We start from the raw sequence: 25307 nt of genomic DNA, 5'->3' as shown, positions 1-25307 counted from the left end.
GGGGCTTGGAATATAGGAAGTGCTTATCGGTGCTGGCTGAATTGATGAAAAATACGCATTGTTTAGGCTCCAAAGAATTTCAAGTTTACCCTTCCCAAGAAGGGAAGGTATTGATACTGTTAAAAGGTCGGTTCTGACAGGGGGACCGACACCCTCCCCCACTTCCTGGGCAAGGTGCCCAAGGGGTGGGCCCCAGGGACAGTGTGGGAAGATGCCCCTTGGCCAAACTCCATCCCAGGATGGACTGAAGCTAAAGGCCAAGTTTGTCACCCATCTGGGCGCTGGGTCCCTGAAGCTGCATTCCTCAGTCAGCCTTCCAGCCAGGAGTGACCCAGGCTGAGGAGGAGGGAGGGAGGGAGTGTGGGTGGCAGCTGAGGTGGCTCAGGAAATGAACTCCGCCATCTTGTTCTGCCCCCTGGGAGCAGTTAGGCTTTGCTCAGCCACCAGGACAGAGAACACGCCTGAGAGAAGGCAGCTGGGGATACAGCAGTCCCCTCCCGGCTCCTTATCTGCTTCCTGCTGTCAGTCAGCCTGCCCAGATAAGGCAAGGCGGGGAGCTGTCTGGGCCGGAGGCCCAAGGGAGAACATAATTAAAAAGACACTGCCAGGCAGAGAGCGTGGGAGCACCAGAGGATCCTAGCAGGGCTCGAGGAGGATCTGGAGGGGATGACTTCTTTTCTTTGAGAAAAGGCAGAGTAAAAAGCACACATTGAACAACCTTGCAAATAACAGCAACAGGCTACCAGCCCACAGAAGCTTTGCCCAGCTCACGCTCCACAGGGAGGAAAACCTGGAGCGAACCCAACCTCAAATTTGTATTCCCCATCCTTTGACTTCGCTTCCCCTTCCCACCACACCCCTCAAGCACAGCGATGACCTGGGAGGGTCTCGGGAGCCCAAGAGACAATGGACACATCACTGCCCTGAGAAGTGCTCGGTCCATCCCTCGGGATCGACGACAGTCATCCATTCCCGTATTCATTTCATCAGCACTGAGGACACAACCGGGAGTGCACCCTGTAAATGGGATGACAGACAGCCACAAACTAATCTCACACAACAAACTACACCCCTACAAACGGATGGAGGTGCTCTGAGGGAGGGACTTGGCTCTGCGGGAGGCAGATGAACGGAGAACAGGAGGACGCTGGGCCCGGGGAGCGTGGCTTCCCCACGGGGTGACCCTCGGTTGACAATGAAGGACAAGGAGGAGATTACTAGCTACCAGTTTAAAAGTGGGTGGTGGGGTGAATGGTGCAACAAAGGTGGGAGATCACAAGACACGTTTGAGGAATGGACTGGAAGCTGGGAGAGCCGACAAGGGCTGTGTGATGACGTAGGGACTGACCCACTGGAGAGGCCAGCTGGGCCAGACCACACAGACACTTAAAGGTTTCGGCCTCTACCCCAGGAACAGGTGGCGGGGGATGGAGACCTCTCTACTTGGTGCGTTGCTATGGGGGCCTGGCCACTGAGGAGAGGATGGATGGGGGTGGGGGGGATGGTAGATTTAAGCGGCCAATGGGGAACTGCAGTCCAGATAGACAGGGTGGTGCCTGAGATGAGGGTGCCCGTGGCGGAGAATGGATAGGCGCCAGGGCGTTTGCAGAGATAAATCACAAGCCTTGGCCATGGACTGGGTATGGGGGGGAGGAGTGAAAAAGAGGCGGTGCCAGGAATGACTCCCAGCTTTGTGACCTGCACACCTGGAGGAATCAGGTGGCTCCTTTCCCTTGAGGATCTTTTGGGGGTACTCCTTACTCCCCTCACAACCTGGCGGTGGTGGGTAGATTCATTCTAGATGCACTCAGAGAAGGAGGCATGTGGTGAGCCATCCCCGTTCCCTCATTCTGCCGAGGAGGCAGCCATAGCTCAGAGATTAAGGGACTGACAAAGGGATGGGGTCAGAGTCTGAGTCCCTGGACCCCCAACCAGAGTTCGGGGAGCACTGCACATTGGGGAGAATTCCAAGTTGGCCGTGAACCTGCTTGGGCTCTCGCCCTGACTCTGCTCCCTCCTGCTGAGTGAACCCAGGCAGGTCACACGTCTTCAGGCCTCGGTTTCTCTGCTGTGAAATGGGCAGAAATGGAATTCCCATTTCTCTCGGGGATGGTTGAGAATGAGCAGGGGTCATTCCCCGGGAAGGACGTGGGGAGAACGGGGAGAATGCTGGCTGCCTGTGGGGGCGGAAGTGGAGGCCTGGGCTGGGAAGGGATGGGGGGGCCTATCTCCCCACTTCCCACCCTTCCTGTCTCTTGCAGGCCCTGAAGGCTGAGTAGCCAGCGGGATGCCTGGTCTGCTGAACCAGATCACAGGGGCAGCCCTGCCCCTCACCGCCTCTGACGTCACGTCCTTCGTCAGTGGTTATGCCCTAGGGCTGACTGCCTCCCTCACCTATGGCAACCTGGAAGCCCAGCCCTTCCAGGGTGAGGACCCCTGTTGCGGCTTCCCCAGGGCCCCCCTCCCCCGTGGGTAGTCCTCATCTTGACAGGTACTAGCTGATCCACACAGGGCAAGTCATGTACATTTCCGGAGTCTCAGTTTGCTCATCTGTGAAATGGGCATGGCGGTTCCGCCCCTCGGGCCTCAAGGCCAGTAGAATATCAGGTCAGGATTTGGGCTCAGCCCACAAGGCAGGCCCACCTGCCTCAAATGGCCGGCCCCCCCACTTTCTCAGGGAACCTCCCAGTAGGAGAGGCATCAAGACTCTGCGGAGAACCAGGAGCTCCCACTCTTGCCTCTGTGACATTGGGGAAGCCACTGGCCTTCTCCAGGTCAGGATGCTCCTCTGCCTGTCTGGACGCCAGGGTTTGCAGGAGGAGCCGATGAGGTAATGCAGGAGGAAGGACCGCGAGGAATGAAAAGCAGTGTGAGACTATGAATCATCCCTGTGGGGCAGTCGAGAGAGTGCGGGACCCTGGCCGGCAGAAGTCTGTCAATCCATCGCCTCCCTTCCCACTTCAGGAAGGGGGTCACGGGAAGGCTGGCCAAGAGGGACTATGTAAAGGCTTGTTGCGGCTAGGATTCCTCTTCGTCCCCAGTGATGGGGGCCTCCCAACCCCCAGGCTTCATGTCTTGGGGTACCACCCTCTGTCCCAACCTTCTCGGTTCCCAGAGGAACCTGCAGGGAAACTGACTTTTCCTCAGAAACCTTCTGGGCAGAGCAGATCACCCTGGTCCTCTGTTTAGGAAAATCTCCAGGGGGCGACTTAAAATGGAACTTGCTAGGGGCCCAGGAGATAAAGGACTGGCCAATGTGAGGAGAGTCCTTGGGCTTTCGTGCAGGGAGAACCAGTTTCCCCACTTTGTAGATGAGGAGGCTGAGGCTCAGAGGGATGGGAGGCTCTGTGGGGGGCTCACCATGGGCCAGGCATTGTGCTGCCCCAGGGTTCATGGGCCCCCCACCCAGGTGACTCATGTGCTCTTAGAGTCTGAGAAGCACTAAGGTATAAAAACACGAGGCACGCAGCTAAATTATGGTGGCTACTTTTTCCAGTTTCATGACAACCCCATGAGTTTGCCTCTGTTGGCCCCATTTTATAGATGGGGCTGTGAGGCCTCAAGAAGCCGAGTGTCTTATCGAAGGTCAGCAGGCTTGGAGGGGCGGCCTGGACTGGATTAGAGCCTTAGTCTGTTTCCTCCGATGCCCCAGCTCCTTGGCACACACAACAAGTACATAAAAACCCGGATTTCCACTGTCTCTTGAAAACTCAGACGGCCTGGCCACATGGGTCTCACATGCCTGCAGAGTAAGATCTGTCCCTTTGCAAGCCGCCCCACTGCTCCCACAGTGCCTCTGGTGCACTTACCCCGCCACTAGCCCCAGAGCCATGGGGTCCCAGCTGGAGTGCCCCAGCATCTTCTAAGTGGCAGTGAGTACCGTCCATCCATCCGGCAGGTCAAAGGCTTGGCTTCCGTCCCTCGGGTGGGATGTGCAGGGTGCGGCTGGGGCACCCCGTGATGCCAGGCCCTTCCCCTGCAGGCCTCTTCGTGTACCCACTGGATGAATATACCACGGTGATCGGCTTTGAGGCAGTCATTGCCGACCGTGTCGTGACAGTACAGATCAAGGACAAAGCCAAGATGGACAGCGCCCACTTTGAGGGCACCCGCCTCCGAGCCACAACTCTCACAGGTGAGGAGGACAGAAGGGCCGCGGCGGGGCCCGGGCCTGGCTGGGGTCTCGAGCAGACTGGAAGGACAGCAGTGCGATAGGGTAGAGAGAGCACTAAACCAGGAGTCAGGAATCCTGTGTGACCTCAGGCCTATCACTTAACCTCTCTGAACCTTGTTCCTGCTCTCACCTCTGTATCTCTATAGAGAGCACGTCCCTTAAGCTCAGAGGCTGTGGAATGAATCATACCAGGGCTTGACTCCCCATCCTGTTGCTTGCAAATGCTATGAGCTTAAATAAAAACTTAAACTTCATCTGTAAAATGGAACTAGTAATTGTACACACCCAAAGCTCAACAGAGACATGGTTGCAGAGCTAAGAGTCTCTGATACGGCGTAAGGACTCAAATCATGGCTACTGGGCTTGCTATTGAGGATACTAAAGAACAGAGAGGGTGGTGACCGGCCCAAGGTCACACAGCACGTTAGTGACCGTCAGGATTTGAATTCAGACCAAGTATCATGTGACGTAAGAGATTCTTCCCATTGGGTCTGTGATCTGATCATTAAGACATTCGAGAATCGTTTAATGAGCACCCAGCACATGTAAGATACCAAGTTGCCTTCAAGTTGTTAGGGCTGCTTACAGCCTGGAGGAAGAGCTTAGGACATGCTTCAGGGTAACCACAACAGGAGGTGGGAGTGGCTATGGCAGAAGAGGTGTGGGTAATGTCGGAGGAGGGAGAGAGGGGCCGAGTGGGGACCAGGGAGGTCTTCATGAAGGGCTTGGTGGCTGGGTGACGCTGGCTAAGGAGGGGTGAGGGAATGGGCCTCTCAAACAACAAGAGAGAATTGAACAAAAGCTCTTGCCCCAAAGCTGGGAGGGTGCTTCAATGTGATTCTTTGAGGGGAAGCAGAGTCTGGGAACAGGGACGTGACTTCTGTCGGGGTTTTGTGGGTCCCAGCCTGCCACTCCCAGCAGAAAGTACACGGGGTCTGGCCTCAGACCCCTGTGGGTTCAGATCCGGGTTCAATGAATAATTTATTTACTGAGTAACGTGGGCAAGTCGCATCCCCACGCTAAGCCTTGGTGTTCCCATCAGCAAAAGGGGCTCACAAACCTACCACAGTTACAGGGAACTAGAGATAATATATGCATAGCTGCTGACTCCAGGCCTGTCACTTAGGGAACACTCTGCAAGAGGGGGTTTCTGTCATCCCTCCTTCCTGCACACCAGGGAAGGTGGCTTTGGATGAGGATTTGGAGCGGATCCTGTTCGTGGTCAACCTGGGGACCATTGCCCCTATGGAGAACGTCACCATCTTTGTCAGCACCTCCTCAGAGTTGCCGACGCTGCCCAGCGGGGCTGTGCGGGTCCTGCTGCCTGCTGTCTGTGCCCCAACTGTGCCTCAGTTCTGCACCGAGAGCATTGGCCCCTCCACTCAACAGGCCCAAAGGTAAGGAGCCCCAGCCCGGACCAGGGGCAGAGACTTGGGTGGCCACAGGAAGTCAGCTGGATGAAGGCAGGGGAGTGAGGGGTGGGAGAGATAGAAGAAGACGAGGCTCAGTGCTAAGGTGGCCACCATCTGAATAACTGTTCCCCTCCACTCACTTTTAGAACACTTCAGAATCTCCCTGAAATGCCCCCTGTCACTATCGGCCAGAAGCTCTGGTATTTGGACAGCTTGGGATGAGAATTTCCAGGCTTTATTCTATAAGCTCACAAGAGGTATTTTCTGAGCACCTACTAGGTGCTAGACCCTGAGCTGAATATTAGGGGTACAGAGGGCACCAAACCAGCATGTCTCCTTCCTAAGTGGAACTGGGTGGGAGAGATCATTATCCAACTAAGAACACTACTGATATGTAGGTAATTGTTTCTGTGCTTGCATGCATAATTAATGATGTGGAAAGGGCAATGAAGGAGAAGAGCATTGGGCTGACCTATAAAATAGGGACCCACCCTGGGGGGCTAAGGGGCAGGCCGGGCTTCTCTGGGGAGTGATATTTCAGCTGGGAGCTGAGCCATGACGGAGAGGTGGGCACAGAGAGGAACATTCCCACAGGTGAAAACAGCAGGGGCAAAGGCCCTGAGGTAGCAAGGATGGGACTCCAGAGGGAAACTGAAGCAGGTCGATAGGAGATGAGGCTGTAGACACATAGGATGCCCTGTGGCCCTGGTCAACTTCAGGTCTCTCCCAAAGCAACAAAAAGCCATGACAAGGCGTTTCAGCAAGGTGTGCTGGGAATACTACAAGCCCAGGGCAGGACAGTTTCTCTCTGCTCCCCTGGAGGGGTGACAGGAAGAGAAGCTGGGTCACAGCCTGAAGCCCCGGCTGCTGAAATTGGGTCACCTCCCTTTTCCCCACCTGAGGACTGAGGAGGCTGAGCCTTTCCCGTGCAGGGAGAGAGGAGGCCCTCCTTACCTGCTGCATTCAGACGTCTTTTGAAGTCTTATATTTTATCATTCATGTGTGAATTTTTAAAATCTATTCCAGAGGGTCTTTGTACTATTTTGACATAAAAATAACACTCATAATTAATGACCAGTTAAACTACTTAACTCCCCCCCCCACCCCAAGTCCTGTCTCAAACCTTTGAACCAAGCTGAAATCGGGGAAGATACACCATGTATATCCAGCAGTTTCATACACACCCTGGTAGGGTTCTGGGGACAGCCGGGGACACAGAAGATGGTGTCAGCAAAGTTCTGGATGCCACCATTAGAATGCTGGCCTCAGGCCGGGCTGCGGGAGGGTTATTACAGCTCTCCACGTGGAGTCAGCCTGGAGGACACTCTTCAGTTATTACCTGGACAGTAATTAAACACCTACTGGGTGCCAGGCGAGGTTCCAGGTGCTGGGAATACAGCAGTAAACTAGACAGACAAGGTCCCTGCCCTCACGGGGCTGGCATTCTGATGGGGGCGGGGGGACATGGGGACAGACTAAAGAAATAAGCTCATAACATGTAATATATTAGGTGAGTTCTGTGAAGCTAAATGCTTCATAGCATAGAGGCTAGAGGGGGACAGAGTGGGGTTGGGTGTTATTTTACCTCAAATGGACTAGGCTTAGGCAACATTTGAAGCCTGATCTAAAGAAGGGGAGGCTGGAAATATGCTGGAGGAAGAACATTCTGGGCAGAGGGCAGTCCAAGTGGTAAGTGCAAAGGCCCTGAGGCAGCAATGGGTATAGTGGGTTGGAGGAGCAGCAAGAAGGCTAATATGGCTATAGCAGCGTGGGAGCAGGAAAGAGAGAGGTCAGACAGATGATGGGGAGTCCGATTATAGGATCTTGAAGCCTAGGGTGAGGACCCCTTGTTGGCACAGCAGAGAAGCAGGCAGCACAAGCCAATGTCAGACCAGGAACACCAGACGCGTGCTGTGTATTGCCCGATGGCTTTCTAGGCTGGTAAGTTTCCACTTCTACCAGCGGAAGGAAGAGTCTCCTTCTCTCCTCCTCCTCACTAGCACTTGGTATTACCTATCCTTCTTATTTTTTCTTGTGCCACTCTGAGCAACTTTGGGGCTCATGGGGATTTGATACCTGCTTCTCCCGAGAGCAACTGTTTCACTTCCGCCTGCCGGAAAGGGCAGGAATAAGCTTCTCAGGGCCTCCCAGGCCTCTCGTTCCTGGACCCACCGAGGCCTTGAATGTCCCCAACCCTGGTAGGCCCTGCCTCTCAAACACAGAAGGCTCAGTTGTGCCGATGTCAGCAGGTATAAAGACAGCACACAAGCCTTTGACCCAGGAGCCCCAGAGAAATTCTTTCTTAAGCCCAAAAAAGGGACGCAGATGAGGATCTTCATGGCGGTGTTATCTGTTGACACAGGGAGGCAGGAAGAAATAAGTCTGAGATGACAGATGCTCCTAAGTGATACCATGTCCCAGCAAAGGCTGGTTTGCAGACCGCCACATAGATGGAGCTCAGAAACACAGCAGTGAGAAATACAAAGGAAGTGATTGAATGCCATTCAGGACACAGTGCGCATTGAAAACACACAACCGCCTGCCCCCCCCCCCCGCCCGCCCCCCGCCCCAGACTTCACAAGGAGACCGGTGTGTCAAGTATTAAGCTCCCAGAGCAAAGAGCTTCAAGGGTGTGGCCCTGGGGGGGTGGAGGATGGAGCAGGGTTCGAGACAGGGTGGGGATGACCCAGAAAGAGAGCCCAGAAACTTGAACCTTCAGCAGGGGACCCTTCCCTGAGCACTCCCTCAAGGCACCTCATTATTACCCCTATTTCATGGATGGGAAACTGAGGCTTGAAGAAGTGGCTTGTGCAGGAGCTCCCAGCTCACAGAGAAGGGCAGGGAGCCAAGAAATGGGGTGATATGGTGTTAACCTCTTCACTGTGTAGCCAGACTGACCTGGCAAGGACCCACTCTTTGCCAAGTCCTAGCTGTAGGAACTTGGGGTAGCCGCCGCATCTTGTGGAGCCTCTGTTTTCCCATGTGGGAAATGGGGAGATGGGGGCCCTGATGCCTCTTCTCAGGGCACTGGTGAGAATGATGTGTGCCGCTGGTAGGGGGCACCAGGCCTACCGGGTAGCTGCGCCTTACATCGGAGTTCGGGCCCTCCCTGGAGGCAGGTCGTGCGGCGGAGTAAGGGTGGGAGGTGGAAGGAAACTCACGAGCCCCCTTGAGAGCTGGGCTGCAGGGGTGCCGGGGCTGCCCGGGGCTCACCATCTTCCTCCTCCTCCTCCCCTTCCTCTGCCTCTCGACCCCCTTCCCAGCAAAGACAAGCACTGCTTCGGCCCCCGAGCCCTGGACTCCTGGAGCAAGCTGTGCCTGGCGACTCTCCTGGACACCGATGTGTCCAACCCCATGGAATACGAGTTCAACTTCCAGCTGGAGATTCGTGGGCCATGCCTGCTCGCAGGTGAGACACAGCTGCCCAGACCTGGATTGGAGGAGCCTGAGGCCCCAAAGTGGAGAGGGCTTCGGGCCGAAAGCTGCCAGGGATAGAGAGGAAGGGGAGGGCAGGGAAGTGGTCCTGCCCAGATGGAAGACATCCTGAAGTTCATGGAGCCTTATGGACCCCCACTTCCTGCCCCCCAACATGTGGCCCAAAGATGAGCCCCTCCCAAGGACAGGTTTCAAGGCTATCCCCATACCCACCTCAGTGGCTCCCATGGGGCGATGTCCATGCAGGCATGGACATTCTTGGTCCTCTCCTAGAGGCCACACAGGCACAGAGGTGCTTCCTGGTTCCTACCTTGCATGGTCGAATCACCTGGTAAGCTTTCAAATCCTGCCGCCCAGACCCCACCCAGAGCTACTGATGACAGTGGTCTGGGGTATGTCCCGGGGATTGGAATATTTCAGAGCTCCCAGGTGATTCTAACGTGCAGCCAGAGTTGGGGACCATTGTCCAGAGATCCCCAGAGTGCCCAGAGATCCAAACGTTGAGCTCTTTCTTTCTTTATGTGCCCTAAGAGGAAGCAACCCTTTGACCCCAGTGGATCCTGAGGTCGGGGCAGGAAAGGCCATCGACACCATCTGTCTAAGCCCCCATTTTGCAGATGGGGGTAATGGAGGAGGCCTGTCCATGGTTACACAGCAAGTCAGGAGCCTCTCATCTCTGACCTGGGTCTCCATGTTCCTCCCACTGAGCCCCTATTTCTCCCGAAGCTGTTGAGCCTATTCCGCCTTTCTGTGCCACACAGGGGTGGAGAGTCCCACTCACGAGATCCGAGCCGACGCCGCCCCGTCTGCACGATCGGCCAAGAGCATCATTATCACCTTGGCCAACAGGCATACCTTCGACCGGCCCGTGGAGATCCTCATCCACCCCAGTGGTACGGTGCACCAGGCGGGGCCCCTGGGAGGCCTGTGGGAAGGAAGAGATGCTGATCCCGTGGGGCATAGACATGTGGCCCCTCGTCCAGTGGCCAGGCCAGGGAGAGCGCTGGGGGGTGTGGCAGAGAGAGGAGAGCAACTACGTGGCTCCTGGAAACATGACTCTAGCTGGCAGAGCTGAGTGCCCGGACTCTAGCTCCAGAGACCTCGGGGTACCCATTGGAGTACTTTGCCTCCAAGGCAGCTGAGCAGATGACCTTTGAAATCCTAAGCTCAATGAGACCCTCCCAGCTCTGAACACTCAGAAAGTAACTCTTCTGTCTCTTTAAGGATTCATAAAATGTCAGGATCTGAAAAGATCAGAACCTGGTCTCTCTCCCATTTTACAGATGGGTAAACTGAGGTCCAGAGAGACCATTAGGCTCTCCTGCCTGCCAGCTAAGACCCCCACACCCCTCCAGGCCGTCAGGGATCCATCCCCCTCTTCCAATTGGGAGTCCTCCCCACCCTGAAGATCCTGCTCCTAAACCAAGGTCCCTGGTATTGCCCTCACATTCGGACAAGTGCCAAGAGGTGATCTCATCTCTGCAGAGCCCCACATGCCACACATCCTGATGGAGAAAGGGGACATGACCCTGGGAGAGTTTGAGCAGCACTTGAAAGGAAGAACGGAGTTCATTAAAGGGATGAAGAAGGACAGCAGGGCAGAGAGACAGGTGAGGGTGGCTGGGGCCGAGTCCGTGGTGGCAGAAGTGGGGTGACACTGGGGACTTGGGCATCACTGGACCAATGAAGATACCGGGCAAAGGAAGGGGGTGGTTTGCCTGGTCACTCCCACAGCAAGCTGGTGGCAGATCCCCGTCCGTGTTTCCCTTAGTGGGCTGGGGCCCCGCGGGGAAGATGGACATCCAGATGCAGCAGGCACCCTGTCCTCCCGCCTCCTGCCAGGCCACCTTCTCCTGGTGCCACCAAGAGGCCTAAGCCAGGTGACATTCTAGGCCGGTGACAGAAACAACCTTGGTCTTCTCCAGGTTACTCCACCCCAGGGAGCCCCCAGGACCCTACAGGCAGGTGCCCTCCCAGCCCAATCTTTACCCCTAGGCCTCCCTTTTCCCACCTGCTGAAAGGGTGTCCTGCTCGTCCTTCCTCTGAGATCCTTGCTACTATTACATAAAGAATAAAGGCAGAGCGGAGGAAGCCTGAAGAAGACCCTTTCTCGGCCCGCGCTGGCCCCATGAAGTGCCAGTATGAGGAGGCCTCAGCAGAGGGGAGGGGTGGGCTGGGGAAGCCTGGTGGGAGGCTGGGACACCGGCCGCAAGTTACATCAGCAGTCTTTCCTGCTCATGGCCCTGCACACCAAGCCAGGCCCTGAAGGCCAAGGCAGGTTGAAGAACAATGGCACACTTCTTTTTCTGGTCTCCCCTTTTTTGATGAGAACACTGAGGTTTAGCACCCCAAAAGGACTGGTGAGCTGGGAGGAGGAGAAGACCATTCTCTTGGGAGTTGACTTTGGTGACATGAGGCTAAGCACTTAGAGTCGATCCTGGGGGGCAGCTTCACTGGATTTAAGAGCCCCTCCCTGACTGGTGGAGGACCAGGGCAGAGGGGGAGGTATGGGAATGTGTAGACTGCTTCCGGCTCACGCCATTCCCATTGTTAGACATCCCACTGGAGGGGCCTGGTGGGAGGTAGGAAGGATAGCAAAGGGAAAGGGTCAGTAGCTCACGACCCATATCATCCCACGTTAGGGACCCCACTGGAAACACCTGCCTTCCCAGAGGGGCCCTCTCGCCCAGATGAGTCAATTGGGAGAAGAGGCTGGGGCCAGGTTCTCAGAGTGGGAGTGCCCCTGAGCTTTGAGAACTATAGAATGTGGGCAGGGGTGGGGGCAGTGGGGCTCCCAGGCCTGGGGCTGGCTCCCCTGCCTGCCAAGACTTATCAATTAGCTCTGGGACTACGGAAGCAAATGAGAATTTGCCACCTTGGGTCGGTTATGCAAATACCCTGTATTCTCATGAGCTCCAGGGATGATAGGGATCACCCCAAGCTGCTAAGAAGTGATGAGTTAAGGGTAATTGGATAAGGGCAGCTGGAGGAGACGTTGGAGAATCCCGAGCCAGGGCCCCCACGCCGCCTCTCTGAGAGGCCAAAATCAGGTTCCCAGAAGGGCTCCTTTCATCAGCAGATGTCGCTGTGGCTACCTTGGGCTGTGTCTTCCAGTGAGCCAGGCTGGGCAGTGGCCTTTGGCAAAGGAGCTACGTGTGGGAGGGAGAGTAAGATCCCTCACCCAGGGTGGGAGGCAGGCATCCAGAGGGTGAACATCAATCAAGAAGAGTGGGTGTGACAAGCTGTCAAAAGCTGTGATTTAGCAAAGAGGGGGCAAATGACACAGAGGAAGACACCATGTACAAGAGACAGAGATGCGGATAGAAGCAGAGACAAGTAGAGACAGAGAGACTGGGGGAAAAAAAAAACAGAGATGCACACATAGGTCAGTGGCAGATAAAAAGACCTACACAGATTCATCCTCTCCTTTATTCATTCAACAAATACTGTGTCCCTATTAGATGTCTGCTCTGTTCAACACTAAAAATAACATGTCCTTGTTCTCATGAAGCTTACATTATAACACAGACAAGCAAACGAATGAGCAAGATGAGTGTGGAGAGGGCTGGGGACCATGAAGGAAATAAAGCAGGATAATATGATAATAAGTGATAAGTGTGGGTGCTGGTTAGCCTGCGGTTTAGAGAAAGCCTGTCTGAGAATGAGACCTGGTGAGTGGTGAGGAAAGGAAGACCGTGCACAGAACCAGAAGCAGGACAATGGTGACATGTTCGGGAAACAGGCTGTTGAAATGTCAGAGGCAGAGTGGGCAAAGATGGGGTGGATGGGTAGGCAGGGGTCAGGCATTAGGGGGTCTCATAACCATGATGCGAAGTATGAGGGGAAGCTATTGTTTAAACAACAAGATGACAAGAACGATCACACTCCCTGCTCTATGTAGAAGGGACCCCCAGGGAGGTACGGCTGGGTGGCTCAGTTGGTTAAGCGTCTGACTTCAGCTCAGGTCATGATTTTGGGGTCCTGGGATCGAGCCCTGCCTTTGGCTGCCTGCTCAGCAGAGAATCTGCTTGTCCCTCTGCCTCTGCCCCTCTCCCTGCTTGTGCACTTTCTCTCTCTCTCTCTCAAATAAGTGAAATTAAAAAAAAAAAACAGAATGGACTGCAGGGAGAAAAAAGTGGCAGAAAGGGGACACTCAGGGTCCAGACAAGAGACGGTACTGCCCTGCACTGGGATGGTGGTGGTGGAGACAGAGCCGAAGACACGTTCAGAACACATCTTAGCTGCAGAACTAATGGTCCTCTGCTGAACGGGAGATGTACAGGGTGAGGACAGACAGGAACCAAGGACAACCTCTAGGTCTTGGGTTTGAACACCTGCGTGCGTGATGATGTCATCGACTGAGTTGAGGAAGGGGCTCCAATAAAAACGGAGAAACAGACACAGAGACACAGATACGCAGACACAGTCAGACAAACAGACAGAGAGAGGAAGTCAGAGTGGAGGGAGAAAGAGAGGGGGGCAGAGTGAGGATGGAGGAAATGAGATTTGGCGCAGCGCACGTGTGTCCGGAAGCAACGTTCAGCAGCAGCTCGCCAGGGCCAGCAAAAAGAACACGCAAAAAAAGATAAAGAACTATGGTCCCGTCATCCCTTTAATGTTTAGGAGCCCATCTCTGTACGGGGCTCTAAGTTAAACCCCAGAGGGTTTGGTGATGGTGGATCCTGTTCAGAAACAGCTGCTCTGTGCTAGGCAGCAGGCTTCACAAGCATTGCATTGAGTCCATATCACTCGGTGAGATAGGTACTCTTGTCTTCATACCACAGAGGAGGAAGCTAGTCGGTCCACCCTAAAGATGGGGGCAGGTTTCCTAAAGAGGTAAAATCTGAAGAATGAGTAGGAGGTTAGCAGAGGGAGAGACCCAGAATCAGTTAGCCCATGGGAGATGAGCCGGAGAGTGGCTTAGACACTGGGGGTGAAAGCCAGAGAGATGCTTTCCAGCCTGCACCTGTGCGGGGACTTCCTGCTCAGGGTCATCCTCTACCAGCCCTGAGAAAGGGATGTCATTTGCCCCATTTTATAAATGAAGAAACAGACCCAGAGGAGGGACGTGCCCAAGAACACACAGCTGGATGGTGAGAGCTGGGATTTAAACCCCGGTCTTTCTGCCTCCAAAGTCCATGCAACTGTGAAAGTCTAGCACATGGAAGAGCCAGGTGCGGGCGGGAGGACAGGGTGCCTGCTGCATCTGGATGTCCATCTTCCCAGCGGGGCCCCAGCCCACTAAGGGAAACACGGACGGGGATCTGCCACCAGCTTGCTGTGGGAGTGACCAGTTGACTGAGTGGGATCTTGACAAAGCTGGGTGAGTAATGTGGGGACCAGCTTGAGCCCTCAGGAGTGGCTCTGGACCCCTGGAATGCCCAAGTGAGAGTATTCCTTTCTCCTCCAGACAGAAATCATCCGGAAACGCCTCCACAAAGACATTCCCCACCATTCTGTCATCATGCTCAACTTCTGCCCTGACCTCCAGTCAGTCCAGCCGAACCTGAGAAAGACCCATGGCGAGTTTATCTTCCTCATTGACCGGAGTGGCAGCATGAGTGGGACCAACATCCACCGCGTCAAGGTACCTGTAAGAGGACCCCCGCCCCACCCAGGACTTGGGGTTCCAGGGTAGATCAGCTGTGCTCCCCCAAACCAGCTTCCTCAGGACTCTTGTGTTCCAAGCAGCCCTCCTTCCACACCTGAACTACTTTCCTCAATGACTACCCATGACTACAAGGAACAACTTCACTTTTTAAAATCAGTTTAAACAGAGGCACCCAAACTCAACTTGTTCCCAAAATAAAACTTTGAAGTGGTATGAACGGAGGTAGAACTATTGTCCAAGGGATAAGGTCATCTACAGCTTTCCTTGGCACTCTGCAAACCTTTGTTGAGTTCCTGCTCTGGCAGAAACACCTCACTAGATCCTGAGTGTAGAGGGGCCCAGAAAAGAGAGGAAAGAACCAACATTTGCTGAAGCTTACTATGTATCAGATACGACCCTAGCCACTTAATGCACAGCTTGATGTTTAATCCAGACAATAATCCTGTGAGGTTGGCCCTATTGTCACCATTCTCCACATGGGAAAGCCAGTCGTGAAAATTTCAGTAACCTCCCCAAGGTCACACAGCTGCTGTGGTCTAAGATCAAACTCCTGTCTGTTCCTACCACCTGACATCAGAGATTCATCGCACATGGCCTTAACGAGTGTGTATAATCCAGTAGAAAATATTCTTTTTTTTTTTTCAAGTGCATAATATGTGCAAAGCGCTGTGCTTGGCCGTCTGGAAAAACAGCAGGTTGCAAATATAGTTCCTGCCCTCCAGGAGTTCATAGTCAAGCAAGGGGGCAGCCCAGCTAACCAGCCATAGCTGGGAGTATGGTCTCATTGCAGTGGGAAGTTCTGAAGGAGTGCAGAAGAGTGATAAACATTCCTCCCTGTGTATCCAGAAGTGTTTCATCTCCCTCAGGAGATTATTCGCCTCGATTATGGCATTATCTAGCTCTTCTTTGTATTTTTGGTTGTGTAGATGTGGTGTCTCCTCCTCTGGAGTTATGAACTCATTAAGGGAAAGGACCAGATCTTTCTCATCTATCTCTCCCCATGGAGCCCGGCTCTGTACTTATGCATAAAAAGCCCCCAGTCACTGTTTATTGAACTGGGTAAAAGCGCATAGTTCAAGGAAATGAAAGATGCGGGAATAAGAAGTTAGAAGGCTCTGCTGTCACCTGAAATTTCATCCCTCCCCCTAGTTTGTCCCTGGAGAAAACTCTTGTTTCCAGGGCAACAGGACTGACAAGGAGGGGAAGGGTTGGGTGGGATCTGTGATACCCACTATCTCCTCGGGCTTGCTATGATTGGGTTTAGTCTTGAAGTATGACTGAGCAATCATGTATAAGACCAAAGTTCCCGTTTGAAGCCTCTTGGCACTGAGGTGCAGGATGGGTCGTCACCTTCTCCCGACCTCTGCCCTCCATCAAAGGCAAGAATTAGATTGGGGAACTGTCCATAGTCCTGCTGAAGCACACTCCAGGGCGCTGTGGCCATGTGTATTTCATTCCATAGCTGTATCAATTTGTAAGACATCTCTTCAGTTACTCTCAAGTATCATGGGATCTTATGATGTCTCTTAGAGAGCATTTAATCCATTTCCCCTGCCATTTTCCAGGTAAGGAGACTGAGTCCCCAAGAGGCCAAGTGTTTTCCCCAGCATCACAGAGCTAATGAGGAAATCAAAGCCTTCCCTGTGTTGGATCAGTGCAGATTTTCCTTACCCTGCTGATAGGGAATGATAATACCTCTCTACTGAGAAAAGCTCTCTTCTCTGATTATGTCATTTCTGCTGCATGGCTTAGTAGAAAGAGCAATAGCTGGGTTTGAGGATCATTCTGCCACTGACCTGCTATGTGGCTTTGGACAAGTTGATTCTCACCTCTGGGATTCAGTTATCCTTTCTGTAAAATGAGAAGGAAAGATTAATTCAGGAAAGGCAAACATATGTCACATGTCCCTTTGTTCCCCTCTCCCAAGGCCAGACAGACATCAATAATTGACCATGGCATTTTTTCTCATGCTGAGCTTGGACTCATTCTCTATATCCTTGTCATCTGTGGGTTCCAGGCTGTTACTACCAGTTAAATGGAGTAGGTTTGTGAATGGAAATCCACTTCCCGAACTAAAGACCTTTCCGACCTTTACCTTCCAGAATGTTCAGACAATAACTTCCTCTGGCTCTCCTCTCAGTCCCTTTCCCCTTGGGAGTCTCTCCTGCTCTCTTTTCCAGTTCAGCTCACTGAGCTCAAGGTCATTCCTTCACAAATGGCCTTGTCCTGGCACAATCCATTCTGCTACACATGCCCCCTTTTAGAGAAAGGTGCAGAAATTACTCAGGGCACACACTCCTTTCCCCACTGGCAATGAGGCCATAGGCAGGTTTTGCTTGGGTCATTAATCGCGGCCCATTAGGTAGACTGTTTTAGGAAAAACTAGGCTTAGGAAGGTGGGAGAGTATAGAGATGGGAACAGCCACGCCAAGGGGGAAAGTTCAGCCAATTTAATCTCCTGCAGCTGGTCTCATTCTCCAGCTACCACTGGCTGCCAAAAACATGGTTTTTAAAACTCCAATAGGTGTGAGCAGAGACAATCTGTATGGATCAGCAGTCTCCTGCTAGCAGGAATATTCATTAGTGGCTAATGAAAAAATAAGGAGATACTGACTTCTTTTGTAGAGAAACAAAATGTATTGACGTGGGCAAAAAAAGGAGATGAGGGAACATTGATGTTACTGTTTGATGTTTACAGAGGGGGATGGGAGAGGGGCTGCAGGTCTGTGGAGCCTGCAAAGCTGTATGCTGTGGAAGTTGCCAAGATCCAGTTGCAACTGCTTCCTCCTAGATTCTGGAACACAAACAGTTTGTCTCTTTCAAGTCATGCTGAGATCCCCGGGGTGCCATCAGTCAACTACTTGGGGATGAGGGAGAGCCCCTCATTCCCGAGCTCTGTGCCATGGCAGAGAGCCAACATGAATAATGATCTTGGAGCTATGTTTTAAAAGCTGTCCTGTCCTTCAGTTTTGTGATCCAGTGCAACATCTTAACCTTCTGAGCCTCAGTTTCCTTATCTGTAAAACAGCGATGTTGCTATTCCTATGTTTCTCATTGGATTGGTGATGGTAACCATTTACTGAATGTTTACTATGTGCCAAGCTGAGGTTCCGAGGGGTGACCTAACTAGTCCAAGGTCAGGTTAATAATGATAAAAGTGAGATTTAAACCCACAGATGGCTAACTTCAACATGTATCTTCTTATCCACTGTGCTGTAACGCGTTATAGAGATTAAATGAGATAATTAATAGAAAGTGCTTAGCACAGGGTTTGGCACATAGTAATTGCTTGAGATTTACTGTTGCCCTGAGCCACTGTCATCATCATCGTCGTCGTCATCCCTCCTGCCACCTCCCCCACCTTTCCTCTTTGTGATTATTTCAACAGACCTCATCAAGGGCTCCTGGTGTTGCACGGTGAAGTCGGGTAGGACTCTGTAATGTTCCCAGACTTTGGAGGCGCTACTCTCAGAATGCTCGCCAATGAGTCAGCGCACCTCTCTGTGCCTCAGTATTTTCTTGTATAAAATGGGGATAGTATGGTGCCTGCCTAAAGGGCCATGGTGAGGATACAAACATCCATGCATCTTTACAATAGAGAGGAGATTGCACAGGTTTTCTACTCCAGATCCCCCTTTTGTCATGGTGAGGTCATGGAAGGATGAAGTAATGCACGTAAAGTATCTCCTGGGCATTTTACAAATATGAGCTGAAGAGACTGCCCCTAAGAGACTTGTTAACTAGAGAGTCAACCCTAGATAGGGCGCGTAGGATGCAGAAGGGCCTGGATGAAAGCCTGTTCCATCCACAGTGTGACCCCGGCTCAGCCACGTGCCTTCCTTGGATGTTGATTTCATTTTTGCAGAAGGGAGTGGATGCTCCCTGCTCTCTCTAACCTCTCAGGGTCAGCAGGAGGTGAAATGGAACTGGCAAGCATAATAGAAGGGCTTTGAAAAGTTAGACTTGCTGCATGGATGAGAAGTTTTATGATGATGGCTTTGGTCCCACCTCTGGTTGCTGTCAGCAAATTTCTTGATCTGGGGGAGAAGTTACTGTTGGGTGCGGGCAGTGGGGTGAAAGCCCGTCTGGAGGCTGCTTCTGTGCTGGGATAAGAATACTGATGGGTGGTGGCAGCTAGTAACTCCTTCCAGAACTCTGAAAATCCCTCTCTCGCCTGCCAGGATGCCATGCTGGTGGCTCTTAAGAGCCTCATGCCAGCCTGCCTCTTCAATGTCATTGGGTTTGGATCCACATTTAAGACCCTCTTCCCTTCCAGTCAGACCTACAGTGAGGTAAGGAGGGGGCAGGGCTGGGTCCGGAATGGGTGGGTGGTGAGGAGCAGAGGAAAAGAAGAAAAAGAAAGTGTGGGTAACCTTGAGGCCTGCCTCAGAAGCTGCCCCCCACACTTGCCCTGTGGAAACTCAATGATGCCCACAGCAGAGAACTAGATAGGTTGTCTCTGGGTAGGCCATTTGCTGACATCTCATCTTCTGAATAATAAGAACCTCTTTAAAATAAGGACCATTTTGGGCAAAGTATGGGTGTGCACGGAGAGGGGGTTCAAGGAAGGGGTAGAGAGAGGATATATCCTGCTTCTGTTTCAAGAGAACGATAGACTCATGTAAGGTTGACCTAAAGGAGTGAATTGTAAGGGGTTACAGAATGAGTAAGTGGGGAGGTGGGCTAAGAATAGAACTCACAAGGCTCAAACTACAATTTAGAACAAGAAGACTGGGAACCCAGCAGCACATTCAAACCTGGAGCATATCCTGTCCAGGTCTAGGAACAGGAAGAAAGAACGTAAGGGAGGGGAGGGAGAAAGGAAGAACATGTTTCAATGAAAAATAACTTTATAGGTTTTTAAAATACAAAAATTATGTATATTGATTGTCCCACAATTTTTAAATCCAGATGATCAAAAAGAAAAATTAAAAAGTCTCCCATGATCACATCAGAAAAAAAAAAAGACTACCATTACAAGCTCAAGCTCAGTATAAATCCCTCCAGACCTTGTTCTATGTGTTTACACATATTTTTTAATTTATTTTTTATTAACATATAATGTATTATTTGTTTCAGGGGTACACAGGTATCACAGGTCTGTGATTCATCAGTCTTACACAATTCACAGCGCTCACCGTAGCACATACCCTCCCCAATGTCCATCACCCAGCCACCCCATCCCTCCCACCCCTTCCACTCCAGCAACCCTCAGTTTGTTTCCTGAGATTAAGAGTCTCTTATGGTTTGTCTCCATCTCTGGTTTTGTCTTGTTTCATTTTTCCCTCCCTTCCCCTATGATCTTCTGTCTTCTTTCTCAAATTCCACATATTAGTAAGATACATTTTTAATAACGATAGGATTAGACGGGCCATACCATTCTGTAACCTACTTTCTAACACAACAGCCTATCGTAAGCATAGTTCCATGTCAGTAATATTAATCTGCAAGATAATTTTAATGGCTGCCTAGTATTTCGTTACACGGATCAATCAGGACCTATTGAACTAAATCCCCGCAGTTGAGCATGTCAGTTGCTTCCATATTTTTCTATTCAGTCATCTTTGTAGCAAAGACTCCACACCCAACCTTAATGATTCCCTTGGGATAAATCCTTAGTCTTGTTGGCTCAGAAGGTACATATCCATTTCAAGACTTTTGATAGATGCCATTACCCCAAGCACAGGTGCTGAAAGAGCATCTTCGTGAATCAGGAGAACATCTGATATCCATCCAGTGCCAGGAGTCCTTGGCCAGTTGGGTTCCATAGTGTTGATCCAGGAGGAAGGGAATCTGAAGCCCACATTGGGCACATGGTTTCTTCAAAGTATTGTAGGGATTAGCACACAGGCAGGCCAGAACTTGAGTCTTAAGATTTCTAGTATTATGGTCTTACCACTACACCTCCTGCCTCGCTAATTAGAAAAGGACACTCATTTGTACTGAGCAATTGGAGCTTGATGTGCTGCCTTTTCCAGGGGTGTTTATATTTTTAATGAGGAACAAAGAAAGGACAGTGGTAAGTTAGTACACCATGAACAGCATTTAGGGCATTCATAGGGGGTGCTATTGGGCAGAATCACACCAAATGAGTGGCCATCCGTTCTTCCTGTGCATGGATCTAAGGCATCCCTGGCTCCATGGAGCTAAGATCTAGGGAAACAAAGGATGCATCCTCCAGGGGGCTTACAGTCTTGGCGCCATATGGTGATGCTGGGGCTATCTTCCCCGACCATGACCCTTCCCTGCAGGAGAGCGTGGCCATGGCCTGTGATAACATCCAGAGAATGCGTGCTGACATGGGTGGCACCAATATCCTTTCCCCGCTCAAGTGGATCATCCGGCAGCCAGTGCGCCGAGGCCACCCGCGGCTTCTCTTCCTGATCACAGATGGTGCCGTCAACAACACCGGCAAGGTGCTAGAACTGCTGCGAAACCATGCCTTCTCCACCAGGTGGGCACAGGCTGAAGGTCTAAGGCCTTGGTTATCCTGGGCTGCCCTGGGCTGGGGGTGCCGGAAGTGGGGCATCATGGAAAATGCCAGAAGGAAAGGAGAGAACTCCAGTTCCTACGGTGCTTGTCTTCTAGGGTGGTGTAGCTAACTTCGAAGTTCGCCTTTTTCCCTCAAGAGTTCAGGTGGGATGAGATAACACCACACCTCTGCATATAGCTCCCAAAGGGCAGCCTAGGTGGAGGAAGTCCTTCTTGCTGCTTTGACTCTGTCCTGGGGTGGGAGTTAATGGGCTATTGTGAATGTGAGTGCCCAATGATGGCCTTCTGCCTTCTCCTTCACCCTCTGCCTGATGCTAGGATCAGCTCTAAGATAGCTCTGCTGGGTCATGCTCTGTCCCTTTCTCCACCAAAGGGACAGAGAAGACACAGAGGGTGGGAAATAGCACCCTCTCCCCTCCCCTTCCCCCAGGTGCTATAGCTTTGGAATTGGACCCAATGTCTGCCACAGACTGGTGAGGGGGCTGGCAACTGTGTCCAAGGGCAGTGCTGAGTTCCTGGTGGAGGGAGAACGGCTCCAACCCAAGGTAGGAGAAAGGGGCTCAGTCTCTTTGGTGCTGGTACCTCAGAGGGCCCAGACCGGTCATACAGCAACTCAGTGGTGGGGCTGGCATTTCATTTCATCCAAGTCTAAGCTCCCCACTAGGCCACTATACACCCTAGTGAGAATCAGAGAGGTGGAGGCCACAGGGAAGGCAACTCCTGGAGTTAGTACAGGACACTAGATCCACTGGTCTCCAGCCGCTGGATCGCATGCTCCATCCACTGGCTGGGCAGGACTGGGGCTTCTGAAAGAGTCACTGCTTCTATGGATCTGGAGTTGTGTTGGGGGTCATTTCTAGCCACATTCCCGATGATGACAAATGGTGGCTCAGAAGCATCTAAAGGACCCAGAAATCAAGGAGATTATAGTCATCTCTCCATTTTCTGCACAGTTGGCACTAATAACAGAACTCTTAAAAAATCCTTGGGTCAGTCCAGATCCTCCAGGAAGCAGAGACAGAGCAGGTTTTAAGAAGCTCATAACTACAAGAAGTTCACTGGGGGATAATGTCTATGAAAGAAAAAAGAGGAAGAAACAGGAAGGAGAACTCTTCAGCCCGTAATGCACGTGCATACCCGTGAAAAGATTGAGCAGGGAGAACTTCAGACTGCGAGTCTAGCAAGGTCTCAGCCAACCCAACAGGAAGCTCTGGAGCAAAGATCACCCATTAGGTAGTCAAATTGGGCTGAAATGCCAACACTGGTATCCCTGCCGTGCTCAGTCATTGCCTGGGGGCTTCCAGAGAGAGGTGTGGTCTTGGCTGGAAAGCTGGGGCTGCATCTGGAGCCTATCACCTAATGGCACTCGGCATTCCTTGCAGCAAAAGGACACAGTCTTCCTCCAAGGGGGATCTGGGAGTGCACCCTTATGGTTTGCACAATCCCCAAATCATTTTTCTCCAGCTTTGCAGTACGTTTGAAGAAATCAGCCTAAGTGATGCAAAACCACAGCTATCATTTATTGAACACCTATCATGAGGCAGCGACTTCAAATCCAGTATCTCAGCTAATCCTCCCAACTACACTGAGAGTTGAAAATTACTAACTCACTTTACTGGAAAAGGAAACAGAGGCCCAGCGAGGCAAATTAATTTGCTCAAGATCACTATCCAGTCCATGCTTTGACACAAACTTTCTTGGGGTCTTAAATCTCCTCATTATAAAATGCTAAGCTTAGAGAAGCAAGATCTGCTCCAACTCTGACATTCTAGTAGTCTAAGAAGCTCAGAGGCACGTTCACTGAACAAACCACCCCAAGGCCTATTGTGTCTTCTTCTCTGCTTACACCCTGTCATGCTCATACCCACATGGTCTTTGTGCTCCTCATCTCTGTATGCCCCTGCTCACATGTGCCCCCAACCTGTGTTCTGACCCTGCCTAACAGATGATCAAATCCCTGAAGAAGGCCATGGCCCCAGTCCTGAGTGATGTAACTGTGGAGTGGGTTTTCCCCGAGACCACTGAGGTCCTAATCTCGCCTGTGAGCACCAGCTCCCTCTTCCCCGGAGAGCGGCTGGTGGGATATGGCATTGTGTGTGATGCCTCCTTATACATCTCCCATCCCAGATCTGTAAGTATCTTAGACATTCCAGAACAGTGGGGCTCTAGAACATTACCCACAAAACCATCCTTAGCTGGAAAGGCCACTGGTGGCCACTAGGAACTAATTGGATCTAGGTCTACAGTTTTGGGGTCTGGTTGCCAGGCCATGGGCATGTGGTCATGGTGACACTTCTCGGGTAAATGCTATCATCGCAACATGTGGTTCTTAAGATCTCGTGCAGCAGAAAAATTGGGGGAATGTGTCTAAAATGCAGAGCCCAAGGGGCGCCTGGGTGGCTCAGTTGGGTAAGTGGCCAACTCTTGATTTTGGGTCAGGGTCTTGATCTAAGGGTCCTGGGATTGAGTCCTGTGTGGAGCTCTGCGCTCAGCAGGGAGTCTGCCTCAGGATTCTCTACCCACTCTGCCCCTCCTCCAACTATCTCTCTCTCAGATAAATAAATAAATCTTTTTAAAAAATAAAATAGGGGCGCCTAGGTGGCTCAGTTGGTTAAGCAACTGCCTTTGGCTCAAGTCATGATCCTGGAGTCCCAGGATCAAGTCCCTGCAATCGGGCTGCCTGCTCAGCAGGAAGTCTGCTTCTCCCTCTGACCCTCCCCCCTCTCATGCTCTCTATCATTCTCTCTCTCTCAAATAAATAAATAAAAATCTTTAAATAAAATAAAATGCAGAGTCACTGAACTCTACCCCTGAAACTAATAATATGCTATATGTTAATTAATTGAATTTAAACAAATTTTAATTTAATTTAAAAAGTAATAATAATAAATAAAATGCAGAACCCAAGCTCCAACCCAGGTCTACTGAATAAAAGTCTTTGAGGGTAAGGCCCAGGAACCTGCATTTGACATAATCTCCCCAAAGTGATTTTGACAAACAACTCAGTTCAGAACAACTGCACTCAGGTTTCTCTCCCCAAAAGCTCTATTCAAGTCATGTCTCCTTAGGTAAGTTTGTGTTTTACTTACATGGATCATTCTCTTGTATGTGGTGACAGAAGTGAGATAAAAGTGAGGAACTTCTCAAAGGAAGATGGAATTCATGCTAAAATGTGGGGAATTGCCTGAAATTTCCCCATCTCTCCTCTTTAGTGAGTCTCTCTATGCCGGCTTGAAGGATTTGCCATCTTGTTTTATTTTTAAGCAGGAGTCACCAACTTATTGCCTAGAGGGACTGGGCAGGTAAAAAATGAATGAAATGGACTTCTAAAAATAAAAGGGGAAAACACCATGAAGGATAGCAATTATCGTGGAGGCCACAGAGAGGCAAGAGGGGTGGTGAGGAATATGGCAAACTGGATGGCATATGGCCATCTCAACTGCGTGACCCCTCCCCCGCGTGCACTCTGTGTTAAAGGTGTTTTCAATCTTGCAAGAGAAGTGAGAATTGTGTGTGATATTTCCAGCTTTTGGAATGTTATACCATCTCCTAAGAATCGTGTCAGGGTAATGGTTACTGTGTTATGGAGAGTGGGGTGTTCAAATGTAGGGAAAAGATGCTAAACAGAATGTTGGTCAGTCTTTGAACAGTCTAGACCCTTCTTGAAGGTCTCAGAGGCAGCAGATCATCAACGGACACTACCACTGGAATGGATCCTCAAATAAATGCCTTCTCCTTTCCTTACCCATGAGACTGGCAAAGTTTTCTCCTGGTACTAGCAGGGCTCTTGGGGAAAGGTACCCTTGCCTATTATGGTATAAATATGACTTGCCCTCCTGGAAAGCAATCTAGAAATAAATAATGAAATTAGAAATACGTAACTTCTCAGCCCAGAAATGCCTCCTAAGAATCTAACACCTAGAAATAAAAGTGATGTAATGGATTTATGTCCAGGGATTCACTGTAGCAATTTTTTTGTGGTGCAAAATAAATGGCCACAAAGCAAATGCTTAAAAATAAGGAGTGGTAGAATATTGTGCAGTCAAAAGTTAAAAAGAATAGTTGATATGCAGGATTTCCAAAATGTTTTAAATGCAAAATTCAAGATACATGTAAATGTAAGTAAATGTAAGTAATCTAGTCCAGTTCTTGTAAAATAAAAATTACCCCCAAAGCCCTTGTT

General features: G+C 51.2%; 1 protein-coding gene across 7 annotated transcripts in view; it reads left to right on the top strand.

Annotated features, from left to right (window-relative positions):
• VWA5B1 (von Willebrand factor A domain containing 5B1) overlaps positions 1 to 25307 on the top strand; it is a 46806-nt gene that overhangs the window by 4204 nt on the left and 17295 nt on the right. For 4 of the 7 annotated variants that reach the window (XM_073903249.1, XM_025856773.2, XM_073903250.1 and 1 more), the window contains exons 3-13: positions 2262 to 2426; positions 3983 to 4135; positions 5301 to 5571; positions 8850 to 8995; positions 9783 to 9914; positions 10507 to 10631; positions 14432 to 14608; positions 18814 to 18924; positions 20884 to 21086; positions 21555 to 21669; positions 23070 to 23255. In XM_073903249.1, the coding sequence (XP_073759350.1) occupies positions 2288 to 2426; positions 3983 to 4135; positions 5301 to 5571; positions 8850 to 8995; positions 9783 to 9914; positions 10507 to 10631; positions 14432 to 14608; positions 18814 to 18924; positions 20884 to 21086; positions 21555 to 21669; positions 23070 to 23255 (1758 nt within the window). In that variant the 5' untranslated portion in view covers positions 2262 to 2287. The remainder of the gene's footprint in view (positions 1 to 2261; positions 2427 to 3982; positions 4136 to 5300; positions 5572 to 8849; positions 8996 to 9782; positions 9915 to 10506; positions 10632 to 14431; positions 14609 to 18813; positions 18925 to 20883; positions 21087 to 21554; positions 21670 to 23069; positions 23256 to 25307) is intronic. The other 3 variants (XM_073903251.1, XM_073903252.1, XM_073903253.1) reach the window with 3 other exon arrangements.

Source organism: Callorhinus ursinus, unplaced genomic scaffold, assembly GCF_003265705.2.
Source record: "Callorhinus ursinus isolate GAN/ISIS: 27379988/994484 unplaced genomic scaffold, GSC_fseal_2.0 scaffold18, whole genome shotgun sequence".
Lineage (NCBI taxonomy): Eukaryota > Metazoa > Chordata > Mammalia > Carnivora > Otariidae > Callorhinus > Callorhinus ursinus.
Note: the sequence above shows the minus strand (reverse complement) of the source record. Positions and strands in the feature narration are given on the sequence as shown.